This window comes from Bombina bombina, chromosome 2 (assembly GCF_027579735.1).
Source record: "Bombina bombina isolate aBomBom1 chromosome 2, aBomBom1.pri, whole genome shotgun sequence".
Lineage (NCBI taxonomy): Eukaryota > Metazoa > Chordata > Amphibia > Anura > Bombinatoridae > Bombina > Bombina bombina.
This window is the reverse complement of record NC_069500.1, coordinates 706,802,964-706,819,943: the sequence shown is the minus strand read 5'-3', so window position 1 is coordinate 706,819,943 and position 16,980 is coordinate 706,802,964. Positions and strand designations below refer to the sequence as shown.

Genomic DNA, 16,980 nt, shown 5'->3' with positions numbered 1-16,980 from the left:
ACATTTCTGTCAAAGTGCTTTCTGGTGTGCAGCATAGGTTTACTTTCTGCTGTTTCATCAAGTGGTCTGCATCTACACATCACATTCAGATACAGTAGTTTCACTCCAGTCATGTGTACTACAGGATTCTATACTTTCACCCACTTTATATTTTGCTTTAGTCTTCAAAAAACAAACAAACAGATGTACCATTCAGTCCCTATTTCAAGAATCATTGTTGGATAATCAATATAACCACCTTTCATTTATATCTTCAACTCAGTTACACTTATCTGTTTGCTTAATTGAAGGTAGTCCTTTCAATTTTAATATTGAGAACCAAGTCTTTATCAACCCACAGTTGATGGGTCATGGGGAACACATATAGGGAAAACAATTTTACAGTGAACTGTCCCTTTTAATCATGAAAGTTTAATTTTGCGTTTACTGTGTTAAGTTTAGTGTTCCTTTTAACGTACATAGAAATTGTCAATTTGGGGAATAGGATTATCCTGCCTAAACTATATCTACACAATCTACAGTTAAATGGAAACTTTTATATTAATCTTAAGTCATTTATATTGCAAATTGTATAAATAAATATTATCTGCCATGATTATCTTATTTAAGTTATATAGGTAGTAAAAAAAACAAACAAACATAGCTATAAAAATGTTACAGGAGGAACTGTGATTCTTGCTTACATAAGCCTTACATTTTATTTCATTGGTTTCAATTTTTTTGTGTAGTTAGACATATGCATGAGACATTTATCAGACAATATTTTTCTATTCCTAAAGTCAACAGCAGTTTAAGATTGGATCTAGCATAGTAATAATGAAGGAAAATGTCTGGTTTAAAAATAAAATGTATAATGGACAAGTGATTCATGCTTTGAACCGTACTGTGGTAACTCTGTTTACTGTGTCTGCAGACAAGTAACATGGGCATGTGATATGTGTCCTAAAACAGTTCTTGCTGCTGTTAAATGAATTTCCAAATCCTGAAGTATAAATAGAAGTCCCCTGGCAGCCGTCAATTTAGTAAATCATTTATAAGCACGTTTAATTTTATTATAAACTATACTACTTATTGTATATTATAATATTTAAAAATGTACGTTTAATGGTTATTTTGCCTTTTCCTCTTATCTAGCAAATTTGTTGCTTCAGTATGATGTATTTTTATAATTAATGGATTTCCTCCAACCAAGAATTGTTCATCTTTTTCAGTTTTGTTTTTAAATAAAACTGTTCCAGTGCTGTAACGTGCTAAAGTAGCCATATCAAAGCAATCTTGTCCTTTTCAACACCATTACAAGTTCATACATTTGAGAAATTATTGACATGCATAACCTTGTTTGTGCTGGTGATATTTAGCTTCTGAGAGTGATTGTGGGTAAATTAGTTTTATGATGATGGTCTATTAGCCTTACCATGCAAATAGACCTATTAAACTAATCAAGCAATCTGTTCTATTTATTGCTGAAGCAATGGCATGTTCAACATAATTGAACCTATTTTAGAACAAAAGTCTACTGCGTTACAATTCACAGAAGCCCGCAAGCCGCGGCTCCTAGAATTTTATTTCTGGCTCATAATTATTTTGGATTATTATACAAACATCTAAATACAAGTACCCCTTTTAAAATGTCTGACTGTAGCTATACAAAGGAGAGTAATTGTGTAATGTCTCCTGATTGTTGCCTTGACAAGGTAAGTTTACATCTTTTAAAGATGATGTTGTATCTTTTCAGAAAAAGTTAGAGTTTTTGAAGAGCCTGGACCTGTTCAACTGTGAAGTAACAAATCTAAATGACTACAGAGAGAGCGTATTTAAGCTAATTCCGCAGCTCACTTACTTGGATGGATATGATCGTGAAGATAAAGAGGCCCCAGACTCTGATGCAGAGGCTGATGGTGATGGTGTAGACGAGGAAGAAGAGGAGAATGAAGGTTGATTATATTTCAGTTGATAGAAACAATCAAAACCAGGTTGAACACCTGGCACAATATTTGCATTTTTACTATTCATTTACACGAGAATTATAACTTTGGATACAGATTTCATCTGTTCACTGTTAGTACATTATTATGAATTTGGTCTCTATATTCCACAATTTACCACATGCCAGTGTGTCAGAAAAGTCACACTTGTTTTTTAAGACCCCTTACACCCCCACCATGATGGTTTCTTCAATACACTATACAAAGTGCTAAGCCAGAGAAGAAAGTTATGTGGTCTTTTAAAACTTTGTGGATTTCAGATTCCTGGAAAATCATATACAAGTACAGTTTCCAATTGACACCCCAGCAAGTGATGTATAAGAAAAAAATTATATGCTTTAACAAATATTTAGAAGCATAAGAAAACACTTTGAAACAGTAGATTGTAGGATTTTTTTTTTTATTCGTTTTATTGTGGTGTTATATTCTAGTTACGTAAACCAATTAAAAAACACAACAAGTTTAATTAAGGGGTTTTATTAGGGAAAGACATGTAGTTTAATTATATATTGTCGTTTAGCCAATATGCTATAAACATCATGTTGGTGCCAGGTAATTCTTTAATGGAACAGTGTTTGGTTGTAGAATGGAACACACTTGAACTGATGAGTAGTTTAGTTAAATTACTTGTATTCTTCCTGCTCAGACTGTTCCTCCGCTAAACCATATATTTGAATAAATTGTTTTCCTGAATTACTCTGATTTATTTCTGTGGTATGAGATTACACAAACTGCCTAAGTGAGAATTTGTAGTGAACACAGTGTATATATGATTAATAGCCTGTGATAGTTAATCTCTCCCCCCCCCCCCCCTCCCACACACATGCTAAAAAAAAGGGTTACTATGGGGGGGGGGGTTGTAGTTATTCCTCAGATGTGAACTTCATTTATCATGTCTGTGAGGGGGTGGAGTAATTCATGAGGAGGGCATAATTTTACTCATTATGTCAAATGCTTTGGACTATTCTACATATAATTTTAATTATCAGTTATTTGTAGAGCACAAACGGGTTCCACAGCACTAAAGACATGGATCTAATATGCAAGGTGACAGTTATGAGAAACAAAGGGATAGATAGATATATCTATATATACATTTATTTCATTGGCTCCTGAAATGTGTCTAGATCCTCTTAAAGCTGGTTCGCAAGTTTTATTTAAGTTCTACATAACCATATGCCTCTTCTGGTTTCAGGTATAATAAAATCTGATTTGAAAATACTAATTGGAAAAAGGCAACTCAATACAATCTTGTACTAGTGTTAGTGGATATACAGTTATAGTTGTTAACACTAATATTATTGTTTGATTTCCACAATAAAGTGTAAGGTTTTCTTTTTAGAACAAGAAGAGTTGGAGGAAGATGAAGATGAGGAAGGTGAAGAGGAAGATGAATTAGATGAGGAAGAAGACGAGGAGGAAGATGATGAGGAGGTAGGGGAGGAAGATGATGTAGAGGAAGATAGCGGTGAAGAAGAGGTTTGTAATCATATTATTATTTAAATAGTAGCCTATACATTGTAGATAGCGCTGTACGCGTTGTCATTATCCATAATAATAATTATAGCATTGTTATGATAGTTTTGTTCTGTGATGTCCCAATAAGTAAAACTTTCTGATCCTGTTTTAGCAGATGATAATCATATCACCTCGTTTGCATCATTCTATCATTAAAGGGACACTGAACCCCAATTTTTTCTTTCGTGATTCAGATAGAGCATGCAATTTTAAGCAACTTTCTAATTTACTCTCTATTATCAATGTTTATTCATTAACTTGCTATCTTTATTTGAAAAGGAAGGCATCTAAGCTTTTTTTCTTGGTTCAGAACTTTGGACAGCAATTTTTGATTGGTGGATGAATTTATCCACCAATCAGCAAGACAACCTAGGTTGTTCACCAAAAATGGGCCGGCATCTAAACTTACATTCTTGCATTTCAAATAAAGATACCAAGAGAATAAAGAAAATGTGATAATAGGAGTAAATTAGAAAGTTGCTTAAAATTTCATGCATTATCTGAATCACGAAAGAAAAAATTTGGGTTCAGTGTCCCTTTAATGCATCTATATTCCAGAAGAACGACAATGTATCACAGTTTAAGTAGCATCTAGCCCAGGATTACAAATATTATTTTAAAGATGAGAAGTTGCTGTTAGATTGTCTATTCATAGATATACTGTAGCTGTGTTGTGATTTTTACTGATTTTCGGCTGTAGAAAACTTGTTTGGTTTCCAAATTCAGGACTTCTCATACATGTGACATTATATCTGAAGTGCACGCTTTCATTATAAAAGGTGTAGAAGAAAGGAAAAGAATCGTTAAGTGTTCTCTCCAGGACCTTTTTAGCGGGTGCACCTTAAAATTTTAGCCAATATTAAGCTAAAATGAGTTAATATTGAAAATGTTCCATTTTTATTGCACAAATTATCATTTAAATACATTTGTTACATTATGCAATTAATTTGTGCTTTGGATAGCAGAAAATTATATAATAGAAAAAAATTATACTGCCCCCACCAGGCTACTTCATAATGCCACCCGGCTGGCTAAATTTTCTGTGGAGAACACTGTTGTGTTTGTCAAATTTTGATTAGAAATTTATACATGATACTATAAGATATTTGGACCCTAAAACTAGACAAACAAAAATCCATATATTTTATCCACATACACGTTTGTGAAGGGACATACAAGTTTAAACAGAAGAATGCTCTAATGCATTGATGCATTCTATTATTGCACTTGTATATAACTGTGTTTAATCTCTGCAAAGTCCGCTCCTGAGCAGCAATGCACTACTGGGAACTAGCTGGTGACAGGTAACTATGAGCTCACACTAATGCATTGCTGCTCCGGAGATTACTTTTGCAGCTATTTAAGCACATTTAGAACTTTCTTTTTGCACTTTTATGCCCCTTTTTCTTCATAAAAAGGAAGAGTCCGGGGGGGCGTGTCCGAACAACGTTCTGAATAGGACGTATACACTGTAGGCTCCAGAAGAAATCTCTTTAATCCACCGATTTTGGAGACTTTAACGGCTACAATACATCAATATCTCTAGGATTTGTGGTTGCCTATCTTACGGTGGCTATATTTCTATCTTTGCTGGCTGTTTATATGACCCAAGAGCCTCAGACCGGACAACTAAGACCTAGGGCGGTGGCCTATTAATAGGTAACGACTCCCCCCGGCTCCTCCGGGTTATCAGTGCTGGCAGCAGGTTTCTGCCTTACTGTTCTACTTCACATCGCTAAGCAGAAAAAATAACTTACAATCAGCAATCTTGCAAAAGACCGGGTCTTCAGGTTGTCGCACACAAGATTGCTTTCAAGATGGCGACTACATGGGAGATGAGCCGGGAGCAGGAGCTTGACCAACGCTTTGCTAAACTGGAGAAACTACTCCTTAGAATCTATCACCGATCACTCCCACTTGACAGCACTCAGAGCACCCTGCCTCCGATAAACAACTTACCTATGGAAGAACCAATACGACCACCTATACCATACCCAAACAAAGATGGCGACCGGAGAGGGATAACGGCAGAGAGAGCCCCTCAGCCCGCAGAAAATCTTCCGGCACACCCACAGAACAGGGGACCTCACACAGCAGTACAGGCCGATGGGCTTATCCTTAACAGCAGGGAGGCAGTCATTGATGGCATCTTATTGCGGCCAGCGCAGAAAGGTCCCGGCACGGCTACAGGATTAACATATGCTACTCGACTATCCGGTAAGAGCACTTTTATCCCTCCAGCTGCCGGAGGGCTGGCATTGACCGGTCTGGGTACTCAGAAGGATTCTGTCACTGACATTAAAGAGTTACCGCAGACGACAAGGTATACCCTTGTACAAGCACTGGCGGCACTTGGTGATACTGGGACTTACACAAACGCCAAGCCTAATCAGAAGAGCCACATAAGGTGTAATATACACCAGACAACAGCCTGGATGATTACCTCTTTTGATCCTGGGCCGAGGGAGATTGTGTATGAGAATTTATCTCCCTTTTTGAACTTAGAGGAGAGGGTTGAGTATGGGAAGGACTGCATTTTTCTATGGCCACGCAAACTGAGCAGTTATAGTGAGACACTGTTCAACAGGCCAGTAGACTCGGGGGGCTGACAAAAAGCAAACAAGTGCTATAACAAAAGTGCCTGTGTATTTTCCTGTTCATTGGAGCCTACGTTAAGGCTCCTTAGTAATTCCCTGTTGTTTTGATCTGTTATGTCATGTTATCATTAGCATATTATAAGCTCCCCAAAATGTTTTTATGGTGTATGTACTTATAACAAAACGGGGGTTGTCAACATTTCATTGATAGTCCAGCCCAGTAAGTAGAGATCTAATGTATTCTAAAACATACTATATGACAGGGGGAAGATATATCTGTGTACATCTCATTTTTATCTACTACCAAGCTAAAAGCCCATTTCCATATTATACCCTGTGGGTAGAGATCTAAGGTATACTAACACACACTATTTGACAGGGGAAGATATATCTGTATGCATTTAATTCTTATCTACTAACAAGCTTGCTTGCCATATATGAACATTACATGTGCGGGACGCAATCTGTTTATATAATGTTTATATTTTTGAAATGGCCCAAGATGGCTTGGACCTGGTTTAGCTCTGTTTCTGCTTAATTTATAATGTTTTGCAACTAGTTTTTGTTGTTTGTTTGTTTTGTTCAAAATGATTGTTTTTTGTTTTTATTATACATAATCCCTACACCTATGCTTACAATGCAGCAAGGAGGATCCATGAGTGGTCCGCATTATTATTTGAAGGGACAAAAATGAGGATAACTATTCAAGGTCTTTAAGCATGATTTTATATTATCAAATTGCCACTGTATTGTACATTTATATAGAAGCATGTATACTGTATCGTATAATTCCTCAATAAAAAATTTTATAAAAAAAAAAAAAAAAAAAAAAAAAAAAAAAAAGGAAGAGTCCACAGCTCCATTTATTACTTTTGGGAATTCAGAACCTGGCCACCAGGAGGAGGCAAAGACACCCCAGCCAAAGGCTTAAATACCTCTCCCACTTCCCTCATCCCCCAGTCATTCTTTGCCTTTTGTCACAGGAGGTTGGTAGAGAAGTGTACAGAAGTTTGAGATAGTCTCTTATGGAGGATAGTACTCTTCGCAATGGGACTGGAGTTTTAAGTAATCCTGTCAGCCATGCAGGGAGAGTTTTCCTGCGAACCCATCCTGACTCATATTAACAGCTCCTTGATAATCAGTGTTGATGAGTTTCGCTGTCTACCTTTCTTCACTCAAGTCCATGTCAGAAGCGAGGCTACTATCTGTCACACTTGAAGGGCCGTGTTCCTGTTCCACGGCCTAGATTCCGGTAAGATTGTTTCATTTTATTTCAATACGTGATGTATTGTTAAAGAAAAAGGTAGGGTCCCAGTGGGACTACTTTTATCTTAAATGAGGAATCATTTGTTAATATCTCCTGAGGGGGGCTATTGAACAGGGGGGACTTTAATCATGTTTTTTGCGATGTGGTTCTATCTGCAATGTGTAGCTATACTTAGGCTCTCAGCCTTTACAGAACATAACAACCTTCTTTTTAGGACGTGATCTCTCAAGATTGCGCGCCCTTTTTGTGCCTGGCACGGTGCACCTTGTGACAGGTGCAATTGCGTTGTTTTTTTCACTTCCGTATGCTGACTGTGTACGACGAGAGTCTAGCTTGTGGGTTGTCTGGTTCACAGGAGGTGGTGAGTGCCCCAGCCATTGGGGGTGTCAAAGTGTGCCAGTTAGTTTTGTCTTTTTGTAATCCCAAGATTTTGGAGGATTCTGATATGAGTGACAAGGATGCCTCCGATACGTAGGATGTGTTTTGTGATGAATATGAAATGGACTGGGTAATTTAATGCCCATCAGTTATGTTCCGGGTGCCATTCTAGAGTACTCTCTTCTCCTGAGTCTGAGAGCTTAGAGTGCGTTGAGCCATCCGCCTCCAAGGTTTCCATGACTCGTGAGGCATGTGCCCAAGACCCTTTACCGGCTACGCACACCTGTGTCCCTATGTCCTTCACTCCTTCTCCGGAGAGTGGCTTGTTTCCCCCGGAGGTTACGGCACGGTTCCACATGGCCATTTCTATGGCGCTGTCTCATTTATATTTCCCAAGTGAAGTATTTCTCCGATACTGTCCGTGCTCCGTTAACCTAGGTCCATCGAGCGTGGGATCGCCCGATTCAGTTCGACCTTCTGGGGAAACGTGGCCCCTGAGGCTTCAGGGGCCTCAATCTCAGAGCCGAGGTCTTCAGTAGATCCGGCGGAGGATGACTTTGCCTTCCATTATAGGCTGGCTCGCCTTCGGGTTCTTTTAAGACATGTTTTAGCAATGTTAGAGGATCCCAGTCCTAGTGGGCAGAGGGATCCGAGGCCTTAGAAATTGGATGGCAAAATGGATATGACGTTAAGGGATGGAGCCAATCTCCTTATCGTCTTCATTTTATTTGTTTTTCGGTTCCATTTCTGAGCTTGGGTGAATAAGGCCTCTACTCGGCTGGTCCTGTTGTCGTTCTCATCACCTTGGGCGTTCACCCGATGGGTGCTGGACCCGATGGGTGCTGCCTTTCATTTTATTTGTGATCCGGATGGATCTGTTTAATTTGTTTTTCCTTAAGCTCAGGTCTGTTAATTTCGTTTTTATGAATGTTCTTCTCTGTAACAGATACTTGCGACTCGTGGTCTTGTGGGCACTCCCTCGGAAGTTGCGCATGTTGAATATTAGAATTTTCATTTCTGGTTCATTTATTGATCCTTCGGGGCAAATTTTGTTGGACTGTTCCAGAGTGTCCTTATACCAGACGGCTCTTTTTCAGCTGTTACCAGGGTTCATGTTACCTTCGTGGTGCTGAGGATGCCTCTAGACCTATTCTATGGACTCCAGGCTCGGATCCTATTGATGTATGAGGCCTGTGGTTTATATGCAACTTCTCCAGATGGAGGATTGTGCGTACCACTCTAAGGGTGGTCTGTTCGGGCTACTCACTTTTGCAGACGACTCTAGGTTCTTCAGGTCCCCGGAGACTTAGAACCATAATTTCCATTAAATGGAATTTGGGAGATGTGTGTGACCCGTTTTAGGTGATTAACGTTTGGTTTTCACTCGGTTCTTCCAGGCGCTGTCTCTTTAGCCTAGTGCGCTTTTTCTTGCGATGGTGGAGCATCATCCTTCCCCACTTTTAGGGAAGGATGATGCTCTGTTTTTCTCTGTTCAGAGTCATGTTACTCTTGGAGGTAGTGTGCAGGGGTTCCCTGCCTTCTGTGGGAGTTGCAGCTCCAACGTTTGCCTGCTAAAGGTAGTTTTCCTTGAATAATAGCTTTTTCAAGCTCTCTGACTGTCGTCTATTCCTGCTAATACCCTCGGTCCGACTACGGTCTTTGCCGTTCGGGTGTGTTGCGTCCTCGATGTTACGCTAGCCTTGGGGCTTGTCAGTAGCGGTGTCGAGGTTGTGTACGGAGGGCCGCCCTTCGAGGGTCAGGCAGTTTTCCTTTTTTCCTCGATACTCCGTTTGGAGTTTCGTGGGCGGTGCCTTGCGTTACTTCTGAGATGGCGAGCAGGGCCCTGGGTTATCATTTTTCTTCCGGTATTGATCTTACCCTGCCTGTGTGTGTATCACTTGTTGCCGCTTGCCTACGAGATTTTTTGCGATCCATTGCACTGGGTGCTGTGTCTCAGACTGTTCAGGAGCCCTTCGTGACTCTTGGGTTTAAGGCTATCTAGATCGCCAAGTCTTCGGACTTTAGAGGTGCGCTCCTCCTTGGAGGAGGCAGTTTAGGGTTCTCTCTGAGATTGGATCTTTTCATAGTCCATTGTCGAGAACCCTTGTCTTGGTCCACGTCTCTCCATGGATGGGTGGGGACGGTTCGCTTCACACTTGAAGTTGTGGCCCTGTGAGCCCCCTTCGTAGGGACTGGGGCTATGCGAGAGATGCTTTTGTGACTGTGGCTCAGACTTTAGGCCTTTCTGACGGCCCCCTACCTGTCTTCTGGTGCATTTACGATGTCCCTGTAGACTCCAGGTGCTTTTCAACTGGTAGTTTTTTTTTCCGTTGTTCATTCCCTTCTCTTCCAGAGTAGGGTTTGGGTTCTCCGGGTTCGGAATTACCTTAGTATCGTGGAGTCCTCCGGGTCCTTGGTCCTGCCTTGCAGGGTTTTTTTCCCCTTCCTGTGTTTCAGGTTCCTGGGAGGGGAGCTGTGATTTAGTGTCTGGTTCCTCCGTTACTGCAGCAGGAGGCTGAGGGTTTTGCTCCCCTTGGGGGCTTCCACTACGTGTATCCAATATATGGATGCTGAGGTTTTTGGGGGACTTCTTCCCTTGGCAAGTGTGCCCTTTTTCTGCCCACGACTGCGTGTGGGGGGGGTGTCGTACCAGAACACAATGTTTCTCCTTACTCACAGTAGCATGCCGTTTTGTAGCAGCGGTCTAACAGGGGATTTTGTTCCTCGTTTGTTCCTTGCCTGTAGTCTGGGACTCTTGTCTTCGGTCTTTTGACTAGCCTTTGGGCTGGGACCGTTATCCCAGAGGGAAGGTTAAAGATCAGTTACTCTAGGCAGTGTTGACCATTTCTGCTGTTGGCCCTTTCCTTGAGGGAGGTCTTTGGATGTCCTCCTTTCTACCGTCGTCTGGTGCCAGGAGGGGGCGCTTCTTGGAGCCGCTATTCGGTGGGCTGTACGCCCTTGGTGGTTTACAGTTGGAATCATCCCCAGCGATTTGCTTAGTGATTGTGTATCCAGTTACAACTACTTGCTTTTGTCTGGATGCTAACTAGCTTGACGTGCCTTTTTAGGAGGTTTGAGTTAGCGATAAGGTCAGCCTTCCTTTAGGAGGCTGGTCATTGAGAGTACCTGTTCAGACGGTTTGAGTTTCTCTGGGAGAGCTCTGTTCTAGCTGCTGGGATATTTATCCTGTTCCTGCTGTCTCCGCCTATCTAGCCTACAGATCTAGATATGTTATGGAGCATCAGGGACTCTGAATTTTCTGGAGTACTTTAGGGTATGGTATGGGATTGGGGGATGAGGGGTTTTTCTCGAGTCCTTTTGAGGACGTTCCCTCTGTATGGATCCTTCTTTTTGGGTCCTTGTGTTCTAGGGAGTTTGTCTCCCTGGGAGTTGCCTTTGTAAAGACAACCATGGGTTGCTTTCTAGGTGTTGAGTGGGAAAACTTCCTTTGGATTTCCTGGTCTCGGGTTCCCTTTTGGGGGGCAGATGCGGTCCTTATCTTTAGCCGGGTACATTCTTGGGTGTCGTGTCCCGTAGGGCAGACATTTCGGAGGCTGTTTGGACTTGACAGACTCTAGGTCTGAATGGCCTTTAGTTCGGCTTTGCTGGTGGTGTAACTGATGTGCAGTTACCTGGGCTCAGGTTTTTCTCTGCATCGTTTGTACTTACATTTTTTTGGGTGTTGAGTAATTCAGGCTGTGGTGCCTTTCAAAGGGGCCGCCTTTTGTACCCACCCGTTATTTGCATTCAGTGTCCTCTAGCTTTGGTATTGTTTTCCCAAAGTAATGAATGCAGCTGTGGACTCTTCCCTTTTAAGAAGAAAAACATAAATTATGCTTACCTGATAATTTAATTTTCTTCTGAAGGGAAGAGTCCACAGCTCCCGCCCATGTTTTTATCTCTATGAGGCGGCTGTAGTTCTTCTGGCACCTTTTTTCACCCTGATATTTCTCCTACTGTTCCTTGTTCCCTTGGCTGAAGGGGATGAGGGAAGTGGGGGGAGGTATTTAAAGGACCAGTCAACATAGTAGATTTGCATAATCAACAAATGCAAGATAACAAGACAATGCAATAGCACTTAGTTTGAACTTCAAATGAGTAGTAGATTTTTTTCTGACAATTTTAAGTTATGGCTTTTCCACTCCCCCTGTACCATGTGACAGCCATCAGCCAATCACAAATGCATACACGTACCATGTGACAGCCATCAGCCATTCACAAATGCATACACACTTATTCTTGCACATGCTCAGTAGGAGCTGGTGACTCAAAAAGTTTAAATATAAAAAGACTGTGCACATTTTTTTATTGGGCGTAAATTGGAAAGTTGTTTAAAATGACATGCTCTATCTGAATAATGAAAGTTTAATTTTAATTTTGATTGAGTGTCCCTTTAAGCCTTTGGCTGGGGTGTCTTTGCCTCCTCCTGGTGGCCTGGTTCTGAATTCCCAAAAGTAATGAATGCAGCTGTGGACGCTTCCCTTCAGAAGAAAATGAAATTATCAGGTAAGCATAATTTATGTTTTTAAGAGAAGAAAAACATTCAGCAAAACAAAAACAAAGAAGACAAACGTAGCATGTCACCGCTAAGGTATACATCATTTTTATTTTATGAAATACGAAGTTCTGGCCTTTAAATACAGTATTACAAATTGCATTATTTAACTAGCTGCTGAACGCTTCGCTATAGTCCGCAGAAAATAATGTAGTAGTAGTAGGCAATGAAATCTGCTATTGGCAGATAATTACAATAGGGTTAATAAGTGGTTTCTTACAAGCTGGGTCCCTAGCTTTCTGTGTATTTGTTCATTACATTGTGACTTATTGATAATGTAACAATTCAAGAAACAGTTAGAAATAAGGGATCTATGCACATCGATTCAAGGATAATAAGGGGAAAACTGCAAGCTTATAAGCAAATCGCATCTCTTCTTCATACAGGTATTTCTGTAGTTTACTTAGACCCAACAATCTGCCTTTAATCTGTGTTACTATGTAGATAATTTAGAATCAAGTACAATTATTCCAGGTTTTATAAAAAAAAGTTACAGCTGAGGGTCTGAGTCTGAAGAAATGTCCATTACTTTAGAATGTGAACAGTTAAAGGACATAACAATAACATCCGTCTTACAAATTCAGGATAGAGCATTTTACACAACTTTCCATTTTACTTCTACTATCAAATGTGCTTAATTGTCTTGGTATCCTTTGTTGAAGGAGCAGCTATGCACTACTGAGAGCTAGCTGAACATATCTGAAGATGCAATCGGCAGCTAGCCCCCTGTAATGCATTGCTCCTGAGCCTACCTAGTTATGTAAAACAAAGGATACCAACAGAACAAAGTAAATTAGATAATAAAAGTAAATTGGAAGTTGATTAAAATTGCATGTTCTATGAATCAGGAAAGCTTAATTTTGGCTTTAGTGTCCCTTTAACTTTTCACATCACACAAGTTATGTGAATCTAGAATTTTTTATACCTGCTACTAAACCGTATCTTTGTCTAATTCATTTTTCTTTTGTTTATCCTTTGAACATTGCATCTCTGCAACACTTAACATTTATGTGGTATTGTTTGCTTGAATACTTTCCATTGGACTGGTGCAATTTAAGTTATTTTTATTTAAAGTGCAATGTTACCTTAAACACCATTTTTATATTTATAAACCTTTTTAACTAACAAAAGGGTCTCCCTCCTGTAAGGTTAATACAAAATAGTGCATTTGTACTTATTGTTCTGGATTTTTGCATCAGGAAGAAGACTTTGGACATGATGGGGAAGTAGAGGAAGAGGAGGAGGATGAAGAGGAGGAGGAAGATGAAGGTCTGTTTTAGGCTTAATTTGTTTTGACTGAAGACGTACTCTAATATGATAACCTATTAATAGATGAACACATTCTAGTTAGCATAGTTTACCACACTGGGTTTAATTTAAAGGAACAGAAAACACAACATGCCTAATTAAACAACTTTTCAACAGATTTCTTTATTTACTCTTCCCTTTTTCATGAATTTAAGCTCTGGAAATGGTAGATTTTCTAATTCTCAGAGATGGGAATGCATCCTGCTACATTCTCAAGATTAACCCTGCTTTACATCTTTCCCTAATTGTCTTTAACAGATAACTGCAAAACAATTCACTTTATACTATAATTATGGCAGTGGCTGGCTTTAACTGCAGACTCGAGCCTGGATTGGCTCCTCCAAATAGGGCAATTAGTGGGTGGAGCTTGGCTACTTAAAAACAAATGCAGCAAATAAGATACTTTGTTTGAAAAATGTTTTGACTTGGCTGATAGATTTCTATAGCAACACACAGAAAAGTATTGTAATCACAAGGTGTTTACCGTCCCTTTAATTCTATATTCCATTTGGAATTCTGAAACAGTTTAGATCAGTGTTTCCCAAACCCAGTCCTCAGGACCCTTACTCAGGCCAGATAATAATTATATCTTAACTAGAGCACAGGTGAAGTAATCAGCTCACCCATCAGCTGATTATTTCACCTGTGCTCTAGTTAAGATATAATGAATATCTGGCCTGAGTAACAGTCCTGATGACTGGGTTTGGGAAACGCTGCTTTAAATAGAAAGAGCTCAAAAATGGCTAGATAAATATAAAGTAAATACACAAATAGATTGTCAGAGTAACAGGGTAAGCAAAATTCATAAGTTTGAAGGGAGAATGCATCTCTGTGTCTTAAATTAAGTTTATTTCATTGCAAATTTATAATAATCTAAATGTTATTATCTTGTTAAACATTTAAAGCAATATTACATTAAAACAAATAGTCTGTCTAATTTAAAATATATCTTTAAGGGCATTGAATCTGAAAAAGTATTTTGAGACTATGAAACTTTTAATTGACTGTGCTTTCAAGGTGGTCTCTGCTTCAGGCGTCCACTTGCAATAGTAGTGTAAGTGAAAGATGCACAGAGAGAAACAAAAGCTAATAACAGTTGTGTCAAATTAGGATATCTAAAAGATAGATTATACTCTTACAAACAACTGACACACAGTTGAGGTTGTGTAGGGGAAGTAAGGGTAGTATACAGATGATTTTAGTTTTTTTGTTCTGTGAGAAAGATGAAAGATTTTCTATAAGAAATGTAATTTTTCACTAAACAAGCATCTTATTTTATTGATTTTTAGAAGAAGAGGAAGCATCAGCTGGAAAGGGTGAGAAAAGAAAGCGAGATACAGATGATGATGGTGATGAAGAGGATGATTAAGATGACATTAGGGAAAAAATAATGAATAAGGACCTTAATGGATTATACAGTATTGATTGAACTGGCCCTACCCATGGATATGAATGATAAACTGATTTGTGCAACAGTCGTAGCAGTTATATAAAAAAAAGTCCCCATTCCTGAGCACCCAAAGAGCCAAAGAGTTGTTACTGTGACATTCCTACAGCCAATAACACCTACTGGACACTTACAAGATGGTTTATAATTAATTTTCAAAAAAAGGCAAAAAAAAAAAATATATAAATCTTTTCGGCTAGACAGAGTGGGTCAATGCTTTTACTATTATGTTGGGGTTCTTAAGGGTTCCAAGTTAGAACACTGAGGGTGTGATTGGTGAGTCATGATTGTCAATGGCTACCTGTTTATTAGCGGTTGAAGCACCATTTTTACTTTCTGTACAACGGGAAAAACTTTGTAAATAAAATCTTAACATTTTGGGTCTGTTTTTCATGCTTTGCTTCCCTCCCCCCCCCCCCCCCCCCCCCCCCCCCATTTTTTGTTTTCTAACAGTTCAATATTTTTTTACAGTAGGTTGTTTATGCAGTAACTGCACATGATAAACTATTTTTTAAGAACATGAGTGAAATAAACCTATTACTGTTTGGTAAACTGTAGTTGTATGTATACATTTCTCAATAATAGTTATACATGTGGTTTTAGTGGTGTAGTCCATTTACCTGAATCTATTAAAGTGGTGTGTGTGTGTGTGTATGTATGTATGTGTGTGTGTATATAATATATATATATGTGTGTGTGTGTATGTATATATATATTGTGTACATTATATTGTCATTATTTCACACAAAGCAGTAGCAAATTTTACACTTTGGCTAATATCAAGCTACCATTTGCAGAGAGTTGCAAACTATTCAACTAGAAAACATTGCCTACTTCCTTATTCCTTTTCTTTCTAATGACACGGTGTGTCCACGGATCATCTAATTACTATTGGAAATATCATTCCTGCCCAGCAAGAGGCGGCAAAGAGCACCATAGCAAAGCTGTTAAATATCACCTCCCTTCCCTCCAACCCCAGTCATTCTCTTTGCCTATGTTAGAGCAAGGAAGTGGTAAAGTTAGGTGTTAGGAAAAAAGTTTATTAGTATTTTATTAAGCAGTGCAAGATTGTTCTGCTTTGTCCTAGGGTGTAGCCGTAGTCCATATCAGTCTCTTCAGAAGAGCAGTGGTGGCTTTCAAGCAATGGGAACTTGTGGGGTACAATCCTCACTGTGCCTCCTATTTATGTATGCTGCCCTAACCGTGCAAGCCTGAGTAAGATTACTCAGTCTTTGTTTCTATCCACAGGTCCATGTGAGGGAACTGGCCTCTCAAACCTAGTGAGCTGCCGTGCTGCCTGTCAGAAATCTTAAGGTAAGTGCTAACTTTATTATTTTCTGGGACACGCTGCAGAGAAAATAGATAGCACTTTATCATACATAGTGGGACAAGTCACATTTGTCTATGAGAGGGGAATGTTTATTAAGGGCAGCAGTAGCAGGCACTGGGGACGAGGAGACTCTTGGCTCAGTCATGGTGGTGTGTTTTTTTACTTTACTCCCGACGGCTGTGGTAATACATTAGCCGATCGGGAGTTTCATGTGGTTACGCCTATGATGGGCGGAGTTAGCTACGGCGGCAGCTTCTATTGCGCATAACAGAAAAATAAAGCAGTTATTTTTTTCATTTTAAAATTATTTTTTTTAAATATATTTTTTTATTGAGATTATAGAGAGTTAAAAAACATAATTCGTCCATTTCCATTGACAGAGAGTGCACATGTATGTGTAGAATAAACAGTTGATATGTTACAAGATAATCAATACAGTAAGTTTGCAAGCTGAAGAAAAACATGTCAGTAATAATTTCGTTGAGGAAAATAGTAAATAACTAGATAGGTAAGTACTTGCTGAAAATCTCTTCATGCGTGGTAATATATAATCACTTATGGAAATACTCATCATTTAGCTGTTGGTCAATGAATG

General features: G+C 39.3%; 1 protein-coding gene across 1 annotated transcript in view; it reads left to right on the top strand.

Moving 5' to 3' along the window:
- The window catches only part of ANP32B (acidic nuclear phosphoprotein 32 family member B), an 85,283-nt gene extending 69,850 nt beyond the window's left edge, over window positions 1–15,433 (top strand). The window contains exons 4-7 of the mRNA XM_053702698.1: window positions 1,736–1,934; window positions 3,328–3,464; window positions 13,500–13,569; window positions 14,898–15,433. Coding sequence (XP_053558673.1) covers window positions 1,736–1,934; window positions 3,328–3,464; window positions 13,500–13,569; window positions 14,898–14,977 — 486 coding nt within the window. The 3' untranslated portion in view covers window positions 14,978–15,433. The remainder of the gene's footprint in view (window positions 1–1,735; window positions 1,935–3,327; window positions 3,465–13,499; window positions 13,570–14,897) is intronic.
- Window positions 15,434–16,980: the final 1,547 nt, after the last annotated feature.